This window comes from Haliotis rubra, unplaced genomic scaffold (genome assembly GCF_003918875.1).
Source record: "Haliotis rubra isolate DU_JTF1 unplaced genomic scaffold, ASM391887v1 Scf81, whole genome shotgun sequence".
Classification (NCBI taxonomy): domain Eukaryota; kingdom Metazoa; phylum Mollusca; class Gastropoda; order Lepetellida; family Haliotidae; genus Haliotis; species Haliotis rubra.
Genome location: NW_025767535.1, coordinates 158,443 through 180,363, shown reverse-complemented (window position 1 = coordinate 180,363; position 21,921 = coordinate 158,443). Strand labels below are relative to the sequence as shown.

Sequence of the window (21,921 nt, the reverse complement as noted above, 5' to 3'; positions counted from 1 at the left end):
TGAACAGAATTGTGGGAGGCGGAGCCTTGTACCCCAAGGATCTACTCTTCAAAGAATTGAAAACCTCTGCAGGTTTGGTTAATTCTTTTCAGAGAGATCGCCCTTGGGGTACATATTATGCATAAACACAGACTCCCAAAGACCGGAGGCCAGGGAGGAGGGAATTCTGTCCAAGCACACACAAATATAGCGATCGTGATCATGGAAAAAATTGAACAGACGCCATAACACTCACCTGTCACTTGTCCCAGTTTCGCCTCGCCGAGGCATTATGGGAGGGGAACTGACAGGGAGGAATTGTGCTCAAAGACGACCTCTCTAGCATAATGAGACATTGCACGAGTGCTTAATGTCAATGAATCCCCACCCACTAAGTGGCTACATGAGAGCACCGTGAGGGGAATGCAAAATACCACTCACTAACGATATAGTAACTCCAGAGAGAATCGAAAGGGGGTACAGGTTCTCTGAGTGAGCTCACAGTAGCAGACATGTCAATAATGGAATTATTGTACAGTAGCCAAAAACAAACCAATAAACCAAGACTCACTCGGTCAGGGTGGCAGGACACTGTCCACTGGAGAGAACAGTACGGCTAAAGCTCGCACGATTACGGAATGCGATCGAGCTGATAATGGCGATAAACGCGCTTCCGGCTCCAAATAGCGGCGGAGCAGATCTCTTCAATGGGGAGTGCCGATGCAAAAGCTTTTGAGGCTGCTACTGCCCTGACCGAAAGTGAGCCTTCAACCCCTCAGGGGAGGCTTGCCCTTAGCCTGATAAGCGCACAAATATTTAGAGACTAGCCAGCTTGACAAAGTCTGCTTGCTCGCTGGCAGACCAGCCTTCCCGCCACCGTAACAACAGAACAGCTGGGTACCCGCACGGATCCCCCGCGCTCGCTTGATATAGACTTTGAGCTGCCTTACGGACATCCAACGGGTGAGTGCTCAGTGAGGAGTGGTCCCCGGCGTGGAAGGCTGGGTAAGAGTAGGAAGTTCGATAGGAGCTGTCACATGGAAAGCGTGGATCGACCTTCGGTCGGTAAGTATCTGGGAGGCTAATACTGACACGATCCGCGGTGAAACATTAAAGTCAGCCGGTCGGACGACATAGCATGTAAATCGCCGACCCTACGACCAGATGTTACCGCCACCAGAAAACAGCTTTCCAGGTCAACAACTGAATGGAAATAGCCGATAGGTGTGAGAAAGTGGGACCGACAGCCAATCGAAAGCACAATCGACAAATCCCAAGGTGGACTGGTTCGCCTGAGAGCAGGTCGAATCCGCTCCGCCAGCCAGAAAGCGCCAGACGAGAGGGTGCTGCCCCAGAAGAGCACCATCGACAGGGTGTGAAAAGTGGAAATAGCGGTGGAGTAGCCGCCAATGGTCGGCCGCCAGGCCTTCTTCCAAACGAGCTTGCAAAACTCCAATACTGACTAAATCCGCAGAAAAGGGATCTGCAATCCCCTTTATCTGAACACCAGCGCATAGCGGACCACCTATCCTCGTGATTGAACGCTTGTCGAATCCCACCGGCCAGAATTGTGTCTGCAACTGCTGCAGGAATTCCGCGGCCTCGAGGTTAGACCTGACAGAGGCCAAGCCACCCACTGAATCCGGGATTTGGGTGGGCCCGCTCTGAGTGAGAATGTCCGGTCGCAAAGGTAATAGAACAGGAGGCTGAGCCAGAAACCTGAGAATTACCGAAACCAGCTCTGTGGACGGCCAAAGCGTGCCAGTAGCACAAGTAGCCGAGCTGGCTGGGTGGACAGCTGTGAAAGGACACGGGAATGAGTGGTAACGGGCGGAACGCCCAGAGCACTTTGCCCGGCCCAATCCAGCAGGAAGGCGCCGGCAGCCAACGCCTCTGGGTCCGTATCCGAGCAGAACACGGAGGTCTGATGCGCCCCGCCGACGCAAACAGATCCACCTCGAACGCACCTGCATAACTGGGAGATTACTGTGAATATCTGCCTGTCGAAAGCATCCACTGATTGCGGGGGCCAGGATCCGGCGAGAGCCGCGATCTGCTCGCGACGCTCTCCAGCCCCGGAGATAAACAGGAGTACCTGACAATCGCATTGGTCGCACCAGAGGAGAAAGTCCCACGCCCCCCGGAGGAGCTAGGGACACCGCGGCCTCCCCTGCTTCAGGATGTACGACATGGCCGCCTGGTTGTCTAACTGAAGACGGACTACCTGGCCACGGACATGCTCTCTGAAGCCAATACCAACCGCATTGCAGCTCTCAGTTCCAACACGCTTGATGTGAAGGTGGGCTTCGCTTTCGACCAGAGTCCGAAGCCGACAGACTGCCCAGAACACCCCCAGCCCGTGAGGGACGATCGGGTCTGAACTGTGAGAGCTGGCGCCGGATTTCCAAGGGGAACCCCTGGTGAGATTCCCCGACATTTGTCCACCACTGAAGGTGAGGTGTCAACCACTGGGACTGTGAGACTGCGCCCAGATCCTCCGCGGTGAGTCCACAGCCGAGCCAAAGCTTGCTGTATGGGACGATCTCAACCGCTACCGCCACACTACAGAGATCGTCACGCCATATGGCTCCAGTAGACGGAGCCAAGTCCGCGCTGGTGCCTGGGGCTGGGAGAGGAATGAAGATACCATCTCCTAACTCTGGTGACCGGTCGGGCTTACAAGGAAACGAGATCCTTGTTCGCTTGAATCGCTACCCAAGAAAAACCAAGTCCTGGGTGGGTACCAGGTCGGATTTCTTGAGGTTGATGATCCACCCCAGTCGAAAGTTAGAATGTCTATCACTGTGTGAGTAGCATCTTGACTCGCTGGCTGTGTTAGTGCTCCGAGCAACCAGTCGCCTAGGTAAGGGTAACAACGCCTTCCTTGCGAAGCGAAGCTAGGGTAGCTGGGACTAACATGAGCTTGGTGAACACCCTTGGGGCAGTCGATATGCCGGAAGGGGAGCACTTGAATTGGTAATACATCCCGCCGTGAAGAGAACCGGAAGGTACTGCTTGAACGATGGATGGATGGGTACATGCAGATACGCGATCCTTTAGGTCGATTGACGGAGCCAATCGCCGGGCTGAACAGATGAGATCACCGAAGCGCAGTGTCTCCATCTTGAAGGATGGTACTTCGAAAGCATGCGATTCAACCCCTTGAGGTTGAGAATCGGACGGAACCCGCCCGCCTTTCTTCGACGAGGAAGTACGCGGAATAAAATCCCGCCTGTTCCTCTCCCGTGGAATGCGCCGATTGCGGACTTGTCCAGCAGAGCCTGAACTTCGTCCGCAATATGTCCGCCTCTGGCTTGACATGACGGCACCGAGTGCGACGTGATGCCGTGAAGTCGGGCGGACCTCGCGCCCACAGTGGGAGATGGCCTATGCTGACCGTGGCCAGCACCTGCTGCTGTTGGTAGCCTTCTCCCATTCCGCAGGAATAGAGAGAGGCGCCTCCCACTGGGATATGGGGTAGGAGCGCGTGTAGACCCGAAAGTAGCGGAGCTGACTGGGCGCGACACACGGCTTGAGCGGCAGCCTGATGGGTTAACGGAGGTCGGGCAGACCTCCCCCGCGCCCTTGCTGGCTGGGAGCTAGTCGAGGACTGCTCCTTGCCCCTACCCTTGGCGGACCTGTTCCTCCGCCTACCCCTACCAAGCGGCCGGGCCAGCCGGCAGACTCGGGTGTAGGCTGCACCTCGGCGGAGGAAGGTGGCACGGAGCGCTGGGCTTGCTGACACCCGCTGGTGCTCCAACAAGGCCTTAGAGTCCTTGAAGGAGGTAGCTGCAGCGCAGCCTCCCCGTGATGACCTGCTGGGCCCCGGAAAGAGGGTCGCCCCAGACGGAAAGGAGGGCCAGCAAGGTCTGCTTTGTTGCTGCCGAAGTACCTAGACGCCGACAGCCACAGCCTGGCGCGATCCCCATGACTGGCGCATTATCACCGCCGACGCAGCAGACCGCAAAGAGTCGCCAGGTGGTGAGCCTGAACTTCCGGAAGCTGACGGAGCAGCACGACATGCGCGCGACATCGCCGCCAGCATGCCCCTCCGCCCAGGGCCGACCCTCTGAACCGAGGGAGAGGTAGGCCTCATGGACCACCACCCGCACCTGCTGCATCGCTGCTCCGCAGACCTCCTCGTAGGTCCGCACGCTGCCGCAGGGGATTCCGCGAGGGCAAAAGGTGGAGTAAGGCGCTTTTGCCGAGCAGCCGGAGCTGCTCCGAGGAAGCCGAGCCTCCCCCAGGGCTTAATGGAAGTGAACACACATTCGCCTACAATTGGCACAACGAACAGGGAATCCTCCCCTGTTGGTAGCGCCGCGACGAGATCCGTAAGTCAAACCGCATCGGGCACCAGACAAGAGGGGATCGACCACATCCGGTGACCAACGAAGGCAGAATGCGGAGCTGCGCTCATGCAGGGTTGCCTAGGGCAAACGCCGCCTGGCAAGCGGAACTCAGTCGAGTCCACGCAACCAGCAGGCACCGCTGCCTGGGGTAGGCCCCTCGGCAATTCTCTGCCGGACCTCCCGCAAGGCCGGCAAAACGGAAGCCGCCATTGCTCCTCAACCTCCCCTAAGCTCCATTGACTCGGCGCCCGAGCCCGAAGTCCGAGGCTGGGTCTCCTCCGTAAGAGGACCCTAACCCCCCGACCCGGTGGACTGCCTAGCTTAGGAACCACAGGAAGGGAAGAACAGACAGATGGCTCCACGCCAGCCCAGCCGGGCGCGGCGCGGACCCGGTCCCCGAGACGCTGGAGGCAGGCCAGGCAGAACTGGTGCCTCCGCCTCATGGGGGTGTGCGCAAGGACCGGAATACCAGGAATACTCAACGGTCCCTGCGCTTAACTCCGAGGGGACTGGGAGCCCCTCCTCTCCGAGCAGCCGAGGCGTCCGGATCCGGGCCAGAGGCAACGGATCTACAGACGCCTCAAGGCTGAGGGATCGAGCCGAGCCCGCGATCCCACCCCGACTCTCCGCCCGGCCCGGAGTGGGTGAGGAACTCCTGCCGAGACTCCAACCGACTTCCGAACGGCGGACTTCACGGAGTCCATATGCTGCTGAAACATAGATTCCATTACCGACATGTCAAAACCACTCGGGCGGTAGGAGAGGGGAAGGGCCTCGGATTTTCCCCTTTTTGACGCTCGCTTTGTTTTAGACGGGGACCTGCGCCAGGTCCCTCCCCGCCACGCATCTCACGATAAAACAACGTATCGGCCGCCGCCTCTTCTGGGCCCGGGGAAAAGGCCAGACAAATAGGGCAGGAATCAGCGTCCGTGGTCTGCCTTCTCGAGACAGGCAACGATAGCTCATGCCTGTCGGCCCGTGGAATTTCTCTCTGTCCACAGACCTAACAGGATGAAAAGGCCTGAAAGCAAACACGCAAGCATGTAGCTAACAGCCGCCAGCAGCATATAAACACGTAGAAAACATTGAAAAATACGCGAAGGTTACCACGGAAAGTAATAGTTGGTTTTAATACGCAAATTATTACACGACCACATGGCACGCTAAACTTCCCGCCATGGCAGAGCAACACGCATGTGAAACCACGGAAAGTTCGCATTTTGTATTAATACAAAGTCACAATTATGAAACAACCAACTGTAAAGCTTTACTGTTCCTTGTTTTAGGCAAATAAAGACCATACATACAGGTGGTGTCTCAGACATAGCTTTCTTATTAGCTTTCAGCTGTCCGCTCATGAAGTGCGTTCAATAACAAAACACGTCTGTTCACGGCAGTGACAGCAGAAGGAATGATGATACGGGTCTAGGAGCCTACCCAGTTGGTGCGCATGCTCTAAGGGAGGTAACTCCGTGAGGTAGGGGCCGTATAATAAATAAAAGAGTTTATTTATTGTTCAATCTTTTTATTCAAAAAACATTGATACAACTGTCACAGGACATTTTTCAGCCGGAAAATGCATAATATGTACCCCAAGGACGATCTCTCTGAAAAAGAATGTGTCTGTGTCTGAATAATGAAATTAATATAAATAATAAACAGACAGAGTTAACAGTGAGTTCGTGAGATTGTGAGTTCATGAGTGAGTTTGAGAATTCGTGAGTTTTGTAAGTAAGTTTGTGAGTGAGTTTGTGAATTCATGAGTTTTGTAAGTGAGTTTGTGAGTGAGTGAGTGAGTGAGTGAGCGAGCGCACTGTTCACTCCACCCACCTTCCCTGTCCTGTCAAACTTCATCTCCCAGCCTCGAGGCAGCTCCTTTTCACCATCAGCAAACAAGTTGAGGAACGTCACAAGGTCACGGTTATGCTGATACCTAGAAAAAACATTTTCACAAAAATACAAGTATATGTCATAATAGTGTTGAATCCACCAAAAGCCTCTGCAATAGATACATAATTTCTTTCTTTGTTTGTTTATAGCTGCACTCACCAATATTTCAGCTATATTTGGGGCGTTTGTAAGTAATTGAATCTGGACCAGACAATCCAGTGATCAACATGAACATGGATCTACGCAATTGGGATACGATGACATGTGTCAACCAAGTCAGCGAGCCTGCCCACCCGATCATGTTAGTCGTATCTTACGACAAGCATGGGCTGCTGAAGATCAATTCTAACCCGGATCTCAATTGATACATAAAGCATCCTTAAAATATCAAGTATTCCTTATCAACAAAGGTCTCATGTCTGGGCCCGTATTCCCCTTTACCTTGTTTACAGCAGGAATATTCCACTATTCAAACAAACAAGCTCTCTTTTATACAGGCCCTTTACAAGGCAATGATTGCAATTGCAAGTCAGCTTTCAAACAAAACTACTACAAATTCATGCTTTCTAATAGTTTCACTGTTTGTCTGAATGCCTTCATGTTAAGATAAAAAAATCCCATCAAAATAATAAAGTTCACACACCAGCTTACCAACATTTTCCATCAATCAACAATTTGTCATTACTAATCACTAGCATAAGTAGAGAAAACACAATCATTGTAACATATATTTATTGTCAGCAGCAATAACCATCAACTTCTGTACAAGGTGAAGTTTGAAGGCAGATCAATGCTATACTGTCAAATTCAAGGCCTGTACTGACCTGTCACACAATGTGCTTAACACCTGTTGCCCTGGTGCTCTGTCAGCACCAGAGCGACTATCATTGAGGTCTTCAGCAATGTAGTATCATCACAAGCTTGGCCCTGACCATCTAATGTGGTTTGGTTGTTGTTTAACACTGCACTCAGCAAAATTCAAGCTATATGGCGGCGGTCTGTAAATAAACTAGTCTCGACCAGACAATCCAGTGATCAACAGCATGAGCCTTGATCTACTCAACTGGGATACTGATGACATGTGTCAACCAAGTCAGTGAGTCTGACACCCGATCTTGGTAGTCGCCTGTTACGACAAGCATGGTTTGCTGAGGACCAATTCTAACCAGGATCTTCAAGGGTAACATCTAGTGAGTCAATTACATATACTCTGATCCAAATATCTGCACAGAACATTTTTCAGAAAAATGTGGAAGTTATCCTAAAAGCACCTGTACAAAACTTGATTATTCAATGATTACTCTTTGTATTTTCTTGTGTTCTCAACAGATTTTCATTAAACTCTCTCCTGTCCCCAAAACATGAATAATGAAAACATAAATGAGCACAAACCTTTCAAAAGCGTGCTGGTCACGTCTGATGCGAGTGATCATGTGTTTGAGAGTTCCGTTCCGGTTGTAATCTGCCATAGCAGCCTGCAAAAACAGTGAATGAGTGAGTATGATTTTTTGCCACTTTTACTAGTTTTAGCAATATTCCAGCAATATCATGGCGGGAGACACCAGAAATGGGCTTCAGTAATTGTACCCATGTGGAGAATCGAACCCTGGTCTTCAGAGTGACAAGCAAACACTTTAACCACTAGGCTACCCCACCTCCAGAGTTGATATCAAGAAAATGCAATAATAATGCCTTGTACTCAGTGAAATGACAGACGTATGGGACAGATGTTTGGCAACGTAAAGTAAAGTGATGCCACTCACCTCATTAGCCTGCAGCATGGGGAAGAAGTCTGGTCGTGTGAGGAACTTGATGGCAGGTAGTTTGTGGATGGTTCTCTCGGCTAGCGGCATGGCCTGGGGGGAACTCTCCGTAGATGCAGGTGCAGCTGAAGTAAAGGGAAGTGAGTGAGTAAGGTTTGACTTCACTTCAGGAATATTCCAATTCATTTTCACTTAGGAGATAAACATCATGTGTTGACTGTTCCGGGTGTTATTGAGTATTTGAAGCACGGGAATTCATTTGGAACTGACGGCGTCAGCCGAAGGTTTCATATGAAATATTCCTGTGCTTCAAATACTCAATATCACCCGGAAATTGGCCAACACATGATGTTTATCGACATTGTAAACACAAAAGTAAACCAAAAGGTCCACACACGTTTTTGTGTCTGCACTCATTGACGTACAGCAGTGTAATGTCATCAGCCGGCCGTTTCGGCTGTCTCCCATGGTAGCATCTGGAACTGCTCATTTGTGACGTCTTTCGGACTTTAAGTCACAATATGATTTGAATGACGTCATCTCAGCTGACGACGTAACAATACAATGGTGTGAACGATGTTTGTATGTATTAATACGCAGCGAATTTCCAGGAATCGAATACCATTTGATCATGTTTATCAACCAATCAGATTAAAGAACACAGTGACTTTTGGTTTACAATACCTGTTAGAGTCATTGTATAGACCATTATTATCTGATCTCACTATTTTGAACAGAATTTTACTCAGGCTACGAACTACTGGCTTACGTCAGACAATGATATATGACCACTACTAACTACTGGCTTACGTCACAAATTGATAAATGACCAATCTGAGTACTTGACCCAAACACAAAATGCTGATTTGTACCGGGGATAGCGATCAACATAGATTAGAGAGATAGATAATAGTTAACTACATATTGATCAATTATTGATAAATATCGGAGAAGTTACTCTGAGCAAAAATGCCAGTGAAGTCTAAAAGAAATCATCCTATTTCACATCACTAGTTCTGAACATAATTTCAAAGTATCCCACAAATAGAAGGGTAACTTTGTATAATGTGAGGGTAACTAGAAACGCTATGTCATATTACAACAGTTATATGATAATATCAATGGCACAATTTTCAGACCCATGAAGATCCGGGTTAGAATTGATCTTCAGTAGCCCTTTTTGGTACTGGTTTGCAAACCTGTCAAAGTGCATATAATCAAGCTGATTTGTGAAAGGATGCAGAGCAAACCATACCCTGTATCACTGACTGACTGATACTGATCACACCACTATAGGCAACATCTGTACATACCTGCACCAGGAGAAGCTGTGTCTGAGCCCGACGATGTGTTCTCGGGGTCAGTCTGCCGACTGGCTGTTATTGTCCGTCGTATACTCTGGTACCTGTAAACAATGACAATCACAATCTCTTGATCATCAACTACCTAGTCCATTCCCTGTTATAGTTGTCATCATTTGATTTCCGGTTACACGAATTCGTCTCATAAATACACACGATGACTCGACGAGGAACTTTGGTCCCATGAGATTCAAACAACAGCAATCTTGTATACATAAGCCGAAGTCAGTCAATGAGAAGTTGATTGGTGTAGCAAACTGATCCAATTAACAAACCAGCGCAGCTCACACCTTTCCGCCATTGACGGGTGAGTTCAAAAGGCAGATTAGTGATTTTACGGAAATCACAGTCTGTGCTAATCAAACTGGAACTGATAAGGTGCCCCTATTAGTGATATGGAAATCATTAGATAAACAAATGCTTAGGCGGAGGAATTAGGACTGGATCATCTTCTTTTCTACCCTCATAGATATACCTATGTCTCGAATACATCGATAAGTCAAATTTATTACTTGGTCCCCAGCGATTCGACTCATCGGGATTTGACTGTAGGTGGAAAAATGTAGCATTAAACAACAAACACAAGACAGGGCCTCATGATAGCTGATACACTGTTGGATTCAGTTTAAATGACAACCAATGCACCCACCTTCTGTCCAGTTGCTGTCTCTGTTCCGAGCTGATGGTTGGGCGGCGATGAGCAACAACATGTCCGACCTGGGGTCGCTGCCATGTTGTTGTTCGGTTGTTGTGATCGATGTAGAATATCCGCCCATGGCTGTCTACCCGTGCCTCCCAGCCTGGTGTAGGGGAGAGTTATATTTATAACAAAAACTCACACACCTGAAATTACTACAACACACCTGTAATTACTACAACACACCTGTGATTACTATAACACACCTGTAATTACTACAACACACCTGTGATTACTACAACACACCTGTGATTACTACAACACACCTGTGATTACTATAACACACCTGTAATTAATACTACAACACTCCAGTAATTATTACTACAACACAGGACTACACATTCACAACAAATTGAGATTAAGTAAAAAAATATACTCAAAGGTAAAAGTAACTGCAAGTGATTTCTTAATTCCCCAATTCAAACTGAATAAAACCAAAGTGAGCTGTGTTCTCGACAAAGGCCTTAAACTTTTAAAATTCTTTCCAGATAAATACATGCACAGTAGATTTTTTATTTCATTTTCAGTGAAATCTTTGGTTACATATGTGAGGGAACAAACAATAAAGGTGTGACCCACCTTTTTTAAAACAATGAGAGAGTGAGTTTAGTTTTACGCTGCTTTTAGCAATATTCCAGCAATATCACAGTGGGGGACATGAGAAATGGGCTTCACACATTGTACCCATGTGAGAATAGAACCCAGGTCTTCGGTCTTCAGGAATACCAAACACAAACCGGTAAGGAATGTTTGAAATTGAGTGAAAATTAAATTAATAACATGTACACAATTAACGATGACCCACAGTTATCACGGTTTTATAGTCAATATCAATATACCTAACTTCATATGCCCAGTTACAATAACTTTATACCATCACAGTTACTTTTGCATTTGAGTATAATGACAACTGACAATGAAAGGTCAACCATCTACCAATGTCGAAAACAACAATAAACAACGATAAATAGGCAAAACAAAACATGCATATTACTTCATGACAAAAAAGGATGAGGATTATTTTCAACAAAACAATAAATATGTGATAAATCAACAGATGATCTCTTACCATGTTGTCACTGTTGATCAGTGTGCTTGTCAATTTCAATAAAACTTGTGAATTTGAAAACAAAATTTAGATAAACTTATTCCTTAATGGAGACAGAAAGACATACAGTGGAATCTGTCTAAACCGGACTTCCTTCATTATGGGCTGAAAATGATTTATTCTGTAAATGATGATTCCTAATCTTCACCCGTCTATATTGGATGTCTGCTAGGGTGTTCGCATCCTCGATAATCTCCAGGGTATACGTTACGATAACTCTCCATTATACCCTGGATGCATCCACGGCTTGAGGCGATGATTTTATTACCTCCCTTGGCTGGCTCCGCATTCTGACAGTAGCCAATCAGCTAAGCCGCCGTTACAACTGAGCTTGCCAGTGTCAACAAAAATAGTGGTTGCAGTCGCGAAGGTTTGTTCGCAGTGCCACTCAGATTTTGGGGGAAATAATAAAGACAAATTCACAGATCTGAAACTTTAAAATATATGAAAGAACTCCTTCTACTTCTTTCAGAATACCTCTGCATCAATTGTGTTGCCAAGTTTAAACGGTTAGATAATTTAAGAAGCGAAAGTGAGTTGTGATTGGTACACTCAACTTCCCAGCATAGGCACCTGATTGGATAAAAAAACAGCTAATAAGCTAAAGCCGTTGATGCATCCAGGGTATAGTGGAGAGTTATTGTGACATATACCCTGGAGATTATCGAGGATGGGATGTTCGGTAAACAATGTTTCTTCAGCTTCACTTGCAGGGGTGGAAATAACTTTAAAATTGCTAGTGTACTCTGGTACAGTGGCACATGTAAAATCACTTGCCCTGATAATTTTTCCACTATACCGGCCGTTTTCTTGTTGATTTTTTAAATAAACAACATAATTAAGATTGGAATATCAACTGGACACCAGTACAGTGTGATATACAAATTTGCTTGCCCGAGAGCAAAGAACACTGGACTCGGGTGTCGGGCAATCGGTTATTTCCACCCCTGACTTGACGTTTTATATTGCTGGGTATGGGTTAAAAATGATTTCAAATTCTGTTAAAAACCCAATGACATTAAACAGTTATATTTAATAAGGATTGAATGTGAATATGACAGTTTAATTTTGTTGAAAAATAGCATTTCCTTATGAGCTGTTGATACGGTCATAAAAACACTCGCGTAACCTTGATTTGTGGATATAAGGGAAGTGCAACAAAAATCATATTTTAAATGCACCATTTCATTTTGTATACTCACTGATTCAGCAAATTGAAAATGCCTAATATTCCACTCATGAATTAAACATTTGTTTACCGAAGCCATTTGCAATCATCACCAATTTGTGTGCACACAAAATGTGATGTCACCTTGTTTCGTGGATTACGTAGTTAGTTACAAAAAATCGCTTTGTATGACAGCCCATTGCAGTAAGTATTGACACTAGGAGCAGGAAAGCACAGCACACATTGGGATGTGAGAAGGTTGGTGCTAATGGTGTCTTTTTTTACTTGACATTTGTAAATATTGGTATTAGTGGCATTAGTGATCTTTCGCTATTTATCTGTGCTGGACAATAAGATTTAGTGTACTTATGTGTAATGCAGAGATTCGGAACATTTTTCAGCGAGGCATGGCACTGTATGTTCATCAAATGTACCGCTTCAGACGTCATACGCGACCTAATTTGCGAGACAGCATGATAATTACCGCGATCCGAGACTCAAGGTTATCCACGAATTTAGGTTACGGTTCTCTATCTGTTATCTGTTAATTAAGGAGAAGCATGACTGCTGCACAAGACAGCTACCCTATGGATGATTCTGAAACATTTTATATAGAGAGGTCATTTGTTTTCCCAGGACATATCCCTCAGACCTGATCATACATGTATCTGATGTTGACATTCATTATAATCAGACCCCTGGCTAATCTGGACTGCTGTCTAAACTGGACTTAAGTGCTGATACCAAGCAAGTCTGGTTTATGAGGATTCCACTGTATACAACGCAACCAAAAGAAGGGAGATAACCAGTGTTGTGTTCCGGGATGACAGAGGACAGAAGGTGGCACCAAGGGGTCAACACAACAGAGTTACACTACATGGCGCTTGACACTGATCAACTCTCATTTCACAGCCCTGTGTGACTGCAGAGAGACGCTTCCAGCAAAGATGGCTTCGTAGAACACATCAGGGGCCCCTTCCACAAAGTGATCTTAGCATTAGTGTGTTGCAAGTTCCATCCTTGAGTGAAGACCTATAACCATCCCAGTGCTAAGATCACCAAGCTTAACATAATGGTTGTCGTAAGTCACTTTGTGGAAGGGGATTCAGCAGCCTCAATTATCCAGTGCGCTACATGCCCATTCTATTTTGACAAATTTTGAAAAGTATATATACGTAGAGTTTTCTGGTTTGATTTAATGGCAACATGGCTATGATTTTTAAAATTAGACACATTGCCCTCTTCCATAAGAGTCATTTCGAGTGGTTGAAGATCTTAAACTCAGCGGTAATCAAAATTCTGAGCTAAGTTTGTGATAAGAGGTGCATTTATTAAAACAGAATGAAAATATAACACTCTGGATATGAGATTGGGGCCCAGGTGCTGATGTGAAATTACTTTTATATATTCCTCTGCCAGAGGTGTCCCTTCATGAGCCTAACAGAGTTATGAGACAAGTGGTAACTTGCCATTGATACCTTTAGGAAGAGGCTCTTCACCAGGGGGTGGTTCTATACGGTGATACTTAGGTTTCCTTGCTGGGACTTTAGGCAACGTTGCATCATTGTCACTTACTGGAAAGACATACACATATATATAATAATGTTAGCAATAGGCTTGCGAAACATGTTGCCAGTCAGAAGATATACTTATTCAATGCTCAACATTGAATTTCTTCCTAACCAGTGAGCTATAAGAAAGTGTTTGAAACTTTAGCTATCAAGACTGACCAATTGTCAAATCCGCCATCCACCATATTCAGTCACACTTGGTGTGGTGACCTGAGAAGATCTGGATAAGATTTGGTCTTCAGCAACCCATGCTTGTTGTAAGAGGCGACTAAAAGAATTGGGTGGTCAGGCTCTCCGACTTTGTTGACACATGTCATCATATCCTATTTGCATAGATCGATGTTCATGGTGTTGATTACAGAACTGTCTGGTCCAGACTTTATTATTTACAGAAGGCCTCCACATAGCTTGAACATTGCTGAGTGTGGCGTCAAACAACCAATAAAACCAATTTCTTCCTATGACTATAGTTAATCTGTTCTGGCTAATGGGAATTGAAATGCTACTTTGGACAGCATTCCAGTATGAACAATGTCATGCATTTCTACAGTGGGAAGGAACTCTAAATGATCAAGTCTTATGCATGAACAGGATCAGCGAGAATATGGTGCTTTCAGACTAAAGAGTGAGTGGGCCTGGGTGCCGATCCACAAAGCGTTTGTAGCAACTACGACATTCGTAAGCCTATTATAAAGTTAAGTTAGAGTTAAGACAGGTCATAACGTTACGAACACTTTGTGGATTGGGACCCTGGTTTTATGCAGCCTTCAGCAATATCACGGCAGGGGACACCAGAAGTGGGCTTCACACATTGTACCCATGTGGGGAATTGAGCCTGGGTCTTCAGCATGACGAGCGAACGCTTTAATCATTAGGGTATAAAACCACCTCTTCAGCCAACAAGATCTTTGATTTGAGTCCATGACTAGCAATGACCGATCCATTAACAAGAAAGGACAAAAAACATCATCAATACCATTGCTTGATTTCAGGAATGAAACCTACTTGAACCTAGTAATAACCTTTTTGCACCTGCTGCTCATTATAAAATATAACGCTTGAGTTTGGGCATTTGACCATTTAGAACCATTACCAAAACTATTCTGGGTCTGATAAGATCATTTTATTTTTATTTCATAAATTGCCAACCTGTTAAAGAGGAAGTGGAGAAAGCTTACCTGAAGATGCAACGCTTGTCCTCTGCCCTGGTGATGCAGAGTCTGGGTTGCGCGGTTGCCACACAGCACTAGCACCAGGGGGCGTTGACTCACCCACAGCTCCACCTTGTGACCGGGCACCTCCGTCTACGGAGTCTCTGTCATATCTGTGTTTCCTGCCCTGGTTGGAGCCATCATGGCTGCCTGTGTTCGCTTGACTGACCTGAGGTGTAGGACCACTCTGACTACTGCTGGGGGTCACGTGACTACCTTGACCCCCAGGCACCACTTGAGCAGCTTGCGGTGAGGCCTCAGCCCCGACCGATGCGCACCGTCACAACCTTCTGTATAACTAGCTGCCATGCTACCAAGTCCAGTTTCTGAAGGTTGACCTTCAGGTTTGGGACTGCCAGACTTCTCTCTCTGTTTCTGAGTCCATATCTGCAAATGTTGAGCAATCTGCTGTCTGTTTTGTTGCTTCTCCTCGTCAGACAGTATCCGATTCCGGGGGTGAATGCGGGGAGGGGAGGGGGATGCGTTGTGGAAACTTGACGACCTTTGAGGAGAGGAGCCATTGACACTGTGTGCCTTTGAACACTTATGATGCTCTTCTCCACAAGCTCTGTCGCCATGGTGACAGTCTGAAGGTGAGATTCCATCCATGGACTGACTTTCTAAGCCACCAGTCCGACGCAGTTTTGGGTGGGATCTAGTGGATTTGGGCTTAGAAGTAGCTGATTCTATCGAGGGTATTAATGCTAATTGGTCCGAGAGCGTAGGAACTGAGTTCCGACTACGAGGGTGATCCGGTATATGAACATGAGATGAGCTTGTTGCTGCAGCAGCACTTAACCGTCTGACATCACCTTTCGTATGATGCACATCGGGTCTTTGTGGGGTTGTCTGACCTTCTGAACTCTGACCCCAAGGAAACACTTCCTGGTCACCACTGTTCACAGGAGTTATACCTCCACCTTCAGCACCTAAAATATCCGTTATCTCATTATGAGAATTTTCTCTTGAACCAGCAAAGGCTTCAAGGCTGTTAAAACTAGATCTGTCAGCATCCTCGTCTTGTGACCCTGGTTGGGTGGGCCCAGTGTTTCCTTGCATGTTTACAGGGCTGTATGTCCGAGGAGGAAGGGGAGGGGGTTCTAGGGCATCTACAGGGGCAGTATCACAAACAGAGTTAGGGGATGGGGGAGCAACACCAGCTTTCTTATCAGTCTTTCTGGGAGGGATGGGTGGAGCGCGTACCCTTGGCGGAAGAGGAGGTGCCTTATTTTTAGCTATATACGTCCTGGGGGGTAAAGATGGAGGTTCAGATCCTTCTCTTGTGGGTCCAGATCGGCTGGATTCGGGGACCATGAGTTTTGGGAATCTCCAATAGACACAATACTTGCACTAGCACTAAGAGTCTCAACCTCCCTATCTGTCTCCGACATGCCTTCCGTACTGGGTGTCAGAGTGTCAGAGTTACTGCCATCGAGATCATAATTATCATTGGTCACCACTGACCCCAGTTCAGTTTCACTGTTGTCCTCTCCCAACTGACTGTCGCTGCTGTTGTGTAATGTAGTAGAGGCCATTGAGGTTGTGTATGTGATGGAACCTCCAGAGTTATCGCTAGATGACACGATTGATAATGAGGTCCCGGAATCTGAGCTGTCTGTCTGACTGTGGTAGGAGCCACACACTATGTTCGGCACAGCCGATAGACTAGGAAGGCTCCCGTTAATGCTGTCCTGTTCTTCCTGTTCATTGTGGGCCTCGTCTACGATCCGACCTTTTGACAAGTTGAAGAGCGACACTTTGGGATCGTTTGTTCGCTGGTCTGCTGGCTGGCTGCTGCCAGGAGATAGGCCTGGATCTGTGTGGCGGTGCCGATGGTGGTTCACCTTACCAGTTGGCGGAGTCACCTCGGAACTAAGGTCGGCAGGTAGGGAGGTTTTCCGCGGATGACTTCTTTTCCGTTTGGAGGATTCGTGACCTGTGTCAAATTACAAAATCGACAGTCTGTTTTGAAACAGTAAAGATGTGCACCGATCTTCAAAAAAGTACCGGAGTCATCAGAGCAATATCATACACCAAGTGAGTTCACACACTGTACCTATTTGGGAATCAAACCAAGATCATTATTGCGGCAAGTGAAAACCTTCTCCACAGGGTGACTCACTTACAGTTAACAAAGTATTACAAAACAAGAAATACTGACGTCCTTTGACAAAGCAACTGATAATTAAATTGTTTGTCAATATGAAGCTTATCAAGTTGTTCGGATACTAGCAACATCAACTCATTGATCAAATCATATTATTTCAATTTCGAGCCACTTGTCCAAAATGAGCCAAGTGAAATTCAGTTTCTGAATAAAAGTCAATAAAACCAGGGAGTATGACTATGTCGCAAATAGACAAATTCCGCGGCCAACTGACACAAAATGTTTTACACAGACTGGTGTATATTGTATTCATGCAGTTGGCGATATTCCAGATACACCACTATTACCTGTAATCACAATGAACACAAAATTTGCTTTGTTAGTCAATCATATGCCACTTATAGTTTATTTATAGATGAATAAATCCTCAAAATTCCTACCTGAAAGGATTAACTGAATGTTGGCCTTGAACTTGAGCATGCCTGTCACATTGTCGGATGGGTTGCGTCTGTTCAGATCAAGGCTAAAAGAAACAGGGCTGGAAAAGGAGCAACATTAAATCAGTCCAAATTTAGTGGAAAGTTTACTAAGATCAATACTTTTAATTGATGAAAATGAGTGAAAATTACCTAAATTATTGGTTTCACCTGGTTGGCCTTGCACACTGAGCCTACACACACCACATTCCCTAAAGCGGCGGCGACACCAAGGAATAGGCTTCACACATTGCACCCACTTGGGGATTCAAACCAGGTCTTTGGAGTGATGAGTGAACACTTTAACCACTAGATTTCTATGACTCTTCTTTATCTAACAGAATGGGGATATGGTACACAAAAACCTTGAGGATGAAAATATATCTACCTTGGGCCTTGTGCCACTTTATCCAAAATTCTCTGCACTGACACAGTGACCTTGCCCAGGAAGCGGCTGATTGTGGGTCGACTCTTTGCAAACTTGTCCTTCACCTCAAAGTCTAGGATGTCAGACATGAGAACGTCAATGTTGAAAATCTGTAGGAATGGACAAAACACAAATGATGTTGGGCCTTGCAAGCAGTGGGTTAGAAACTGATTGGATATTACAAATATCTGAACCTGATATGTGTGTGGTCCTCAGGTCCTGTGTATAGGGCTCAGGTTACAAATCAGTTGAAGTTAGCAAGGTTGAGCACGGAGAGTCCCTAGATGGGTGACCGTGTTTGGCAGCTTGACTCCTGATAGTTTCTAGGACTTCAGTCCTGCCCCACACTAGGCACAAGTGATACATGTGGTCTCACCTTAGGCAAGTGAGTTTGTTCAATATTACCTCTTTTCACCCAGCAGAAAAATGGGCACCCAGTACCAAGGTGGGATAAGTCATGTGACTATTAACCTTCTAGCCCCTCACAGACAGCTTGGGTTACCAGGAGTAATAATAACCAGATTGTTAGCGCTATAAGCATTCACCTAGTGGATGGAGTCTAACGCATCATAAATGCACTTATTACATTTTGAAAATGGAATATTGATAGAAAGTATGTAGCCTAAATGAAGACAAGCTACTATTAAAAAAGGAATGAAAACCCATTTGTACTGCCTTTTTCTATGCTGGACAATAGGCTCAAAGGTATATATTTGCGAATTGTGATTATACCAACCCGTTATGTAATGAACTGTATGACCTGGATGTATGGAGAATAAAAAAAAAAATCAAAAAAAAAACAACACTTCAAAACGATAACGTCAATTCAATAAACATTCCTGAAAAAAAAAAAAAAAAAAAGAGGCTCAAAGCACATTATTTCTCCTGTCAAAATTTCAGTTTGAGTTCCTAAATTAACTGTGGTAAAATGCCACACTCTGATCTCATGCTACAGATTCCCATTCCCTGCTGGGTGAACAGAGGTATGTATATCTTATACAAAGTGACCTGCCCAAGGATCACCACCTCCTGTGCTACATTTGCTTCAGGTTGGGACAGGAATATGCTTTAGGAACTCTCAGGAGCTAAGCTGACGAACATGGTCATCCATGTACCAAATCGAAGTTAACTTCACCCAATTTGTGACATTCACACTGAACATTCAAGCAATACCACTATCTGACTAGCAACTGGATTTCTGTGTTTTCAGACTGGGTAAAAACCATCAGTTTCTCTTGTCCCTTTCATGCCAAGTGTCACGATGGTGAGTGAGTGAGTGAGTGAGTGAGAGAGTTTTAGTTTTACGCTGCTTTAAGCAATATTCCAGCAATATCACGGTGGGGGACACAGGAAACGGGCTTCACACATTGTACCCATATGGGGAATCGAACCCCGGTCTTCAGTGTGATGAGCGAATGCTTTAACCCCCACCATGATGATAACAAAAGGTACAATCTCATAATGTAAAAGAAAATATTTATTATTTTCTCTGATCCTCCTGAATGATCAACTACAAGGCTGCCATCTGCCTAATGGTAAAGTGGTAGTCCACAAGGAAATTCCACTTGTCCTTTCTAAACATACTAGTATAATTGTTAATTCTGAAGACTGACTCCAACTGCACTAATATAGATCATATCCTTAATTTCACCTGATTCGTCAAGACAAAAGCTGCTGGGCAGCAAGTTGATCTTTACCTGGCCATTCCACTTTGGGTTGGTGGTGTTCTGTTCAATGGATGATCTCATCTCCTTCATGTGGTGAGTTTGTTGTTCCTCCGTCTTCCCTGGGATGACCAGTAGCTTCACATACGGGTCAGGGTTGAAAAACATGCCCTTCTTCAGATTGGCTGCTTCCATATCTGGGGAACAAATTGACATAACACTTGAGTGAGTGAGTGAGTGAGTGAGTGAGTGAGTGAGTGAGTGAGTGAGTGAGTGAGTGAGTGAGTGAGTGAGTGAGTGAGTGAGTGAGTGAGTGAGTGAGTGAGTGAGTGAGTGAGTGAGTGAGTGTGAGAGAAAGAGAGAGAGAGACTTAGTTGTTCACAGTGAAATTCAGTGCTTCAGATTTAAGATGGCTGTGCACATTATGCCTTCTGAATAAATAAAGAATTATATTTGAAATAATCATGAGCTATTCAAATCAAAGGCAGACCACATCTAAAAATCACTCCCTCAGCTCTATGCCTTTGGTAGCTCCATCATCATAAATGTTAAAATAGACACCAATTTCTGGTCTAATAGAAAGAAAAAATATGTCATATTGTTTTGCTGTGTCCATCAAGGACACTTTATTTGTGTGATGCCCTAAAAAACGGCTAAATTGAAAATCATTTTTAAATCACATGTTTGAATAACAGTTGGTCTGAGCCAAGATCCCATTCATCCATTTCATTCTATAGATTCTGCACCATCAGAGAGAAAGTCAAGCCACACACTACTCAAATAGACAGAGTTGTCACAACATATTAGGCTGGGTCTGCCTGATTATATTCATCTGACTAATTTCTGGCCTGAAACATACGTTTTATTATTGCTCCAAATCTGAAACATATCAGATACCCTCAGTGTTGAGATGGGCTGAAACCTGGTTATTGATTGAACTAGATGTGAAACAACTGATAATGACTTTTGATCAATCATAATTTCCTGCCTGCTAATTCATCATCTGGAATTACATAATAGCTATAGTTACACCAGATTGATTTTAAAATATCGAAGGATCCTGACTAGAAATTAATGGAATTGATTTGCGATAGGTATCATTAAGAGAACCTCCAAACTACATAAGTGCTGAGAATGGATCTTGGAGTGAATGGCTGAGTGTGTGGATGAGGGAGAGGCTGAGAAAGTGGATGAGCGTGTGGATGAGTGTGTGGGTGAGTGAGTGAGTGGATGAGTGAAAGGTTGAGTGGGTGAGTGAGTGGGTGGGTGAGTGAAAGGTTGAGTGAGTGGTTGAGTTGGTGAGTGAGTGGGTGGGTGAGTGAAAGGTTGAGTGGGTGGGTGAGTGAAAGGTTGAGTGAGTGGGTGAGTGAAAGGTTGAGTGAGTGGTTGAGTGCGTGGATGAGTGCGTGGTTGAGTGACTGGATGAGTGAAAGGTTGAGTGGGTGATTGAGTGAGTGGTTGAGTGAGTGGATGAGTGAGTGGTTGAGTGAGTGGATAAGTGAGTGGTTGAGTGAGTGGATGAGTGAGAGCTTGAGTAAGTGGGTGAGTGAGTGGTTGAATGAAAGGTTAAGTGAGTGGTTGAGTGAGTGGACGAGTGTGTGGATGAGTGTGTAGATGAGTGAGTGGTTGAGTGATAGGTTGCGTGAGTGGATGAGTGAGTGCTTGAGTGAGTAGGTGAGTGAGTGGTTGAGTGAGTGGTTGAGCAAGGGGGAAGTAGCTCTGTACAGCCCTTGTATAGCATTGCATAATTATAAGTTTAAACTGTTTGAGGAACTTTGACCATCACATGATGTAGGTAAATACATCATCAATACTAAAGGGTATGAGTGAGTGAGTGCGTGCGTGCTTGAGTGAGTGTGTGTGTGTGTGTTCGTGCGTGCATGCATGCGTGAGTGAGTGAATGAGTGAGTGGGTGAGTTTAGTTTTACATTGCTTTTAGCAATATTCTAGCAATATTATGGCAGGGGACACCAGAAATGGGCTTCACACATTATACCCATGTGGGGAATCAAACCCAGGTCTTGAAGCTTTAACCACTAGGCTACATCACCTCCCTCTAATATAATGATATACTTAATATGATGACACGAGCCAGGTGAGGTGAGGTGAGGTGAAATTGGGTTTTACGTCGTGCTTGAGAATATTTC

General features: G+C 45.6%; 1 protein-coding gene across 1 annotated transcript in view; it reads right to left on the bottom strand.

The window, feature by feature from the left end:
• Positions 1-21,921, bottom strand: part of LOC124261789 (E3 ubiquitin-protein ligase HECW2-like) — a 68,331-nt gene that overhangs the window by 26,285 nt on the left and 20,125 nt on the right. Inside the window, 12 exon segments of the mRNA XM_046696138.1 lie at positions 6,162-6,264; positions 7,614-7,696; positions 7,985-8,109; positions 9,298-9,389; positions 9,995-10,145; positions 13,797-13,892; positions 15,068-15,377; positions 15,380-16,402; positions 16,405-17,036; positions 17,648-17,745; positions 18,072-18,220; positions 19,808-19,971. Of these exon segments, the coding sequence (XP_046552094.1) occupies positions 6,162-6,264; positions 7,614-7,696; positions 7,985-8,109; positions 9,298-9,389; positions 9,995-10,145; positions 13,797-13,892; positions 15,068-15,377; positions 15,380-16,402; positions 16,405-17,036; positions 17,648-17,745; positions 18,072-18,220; positions 19,808-19,971 (3,026 nt within the window).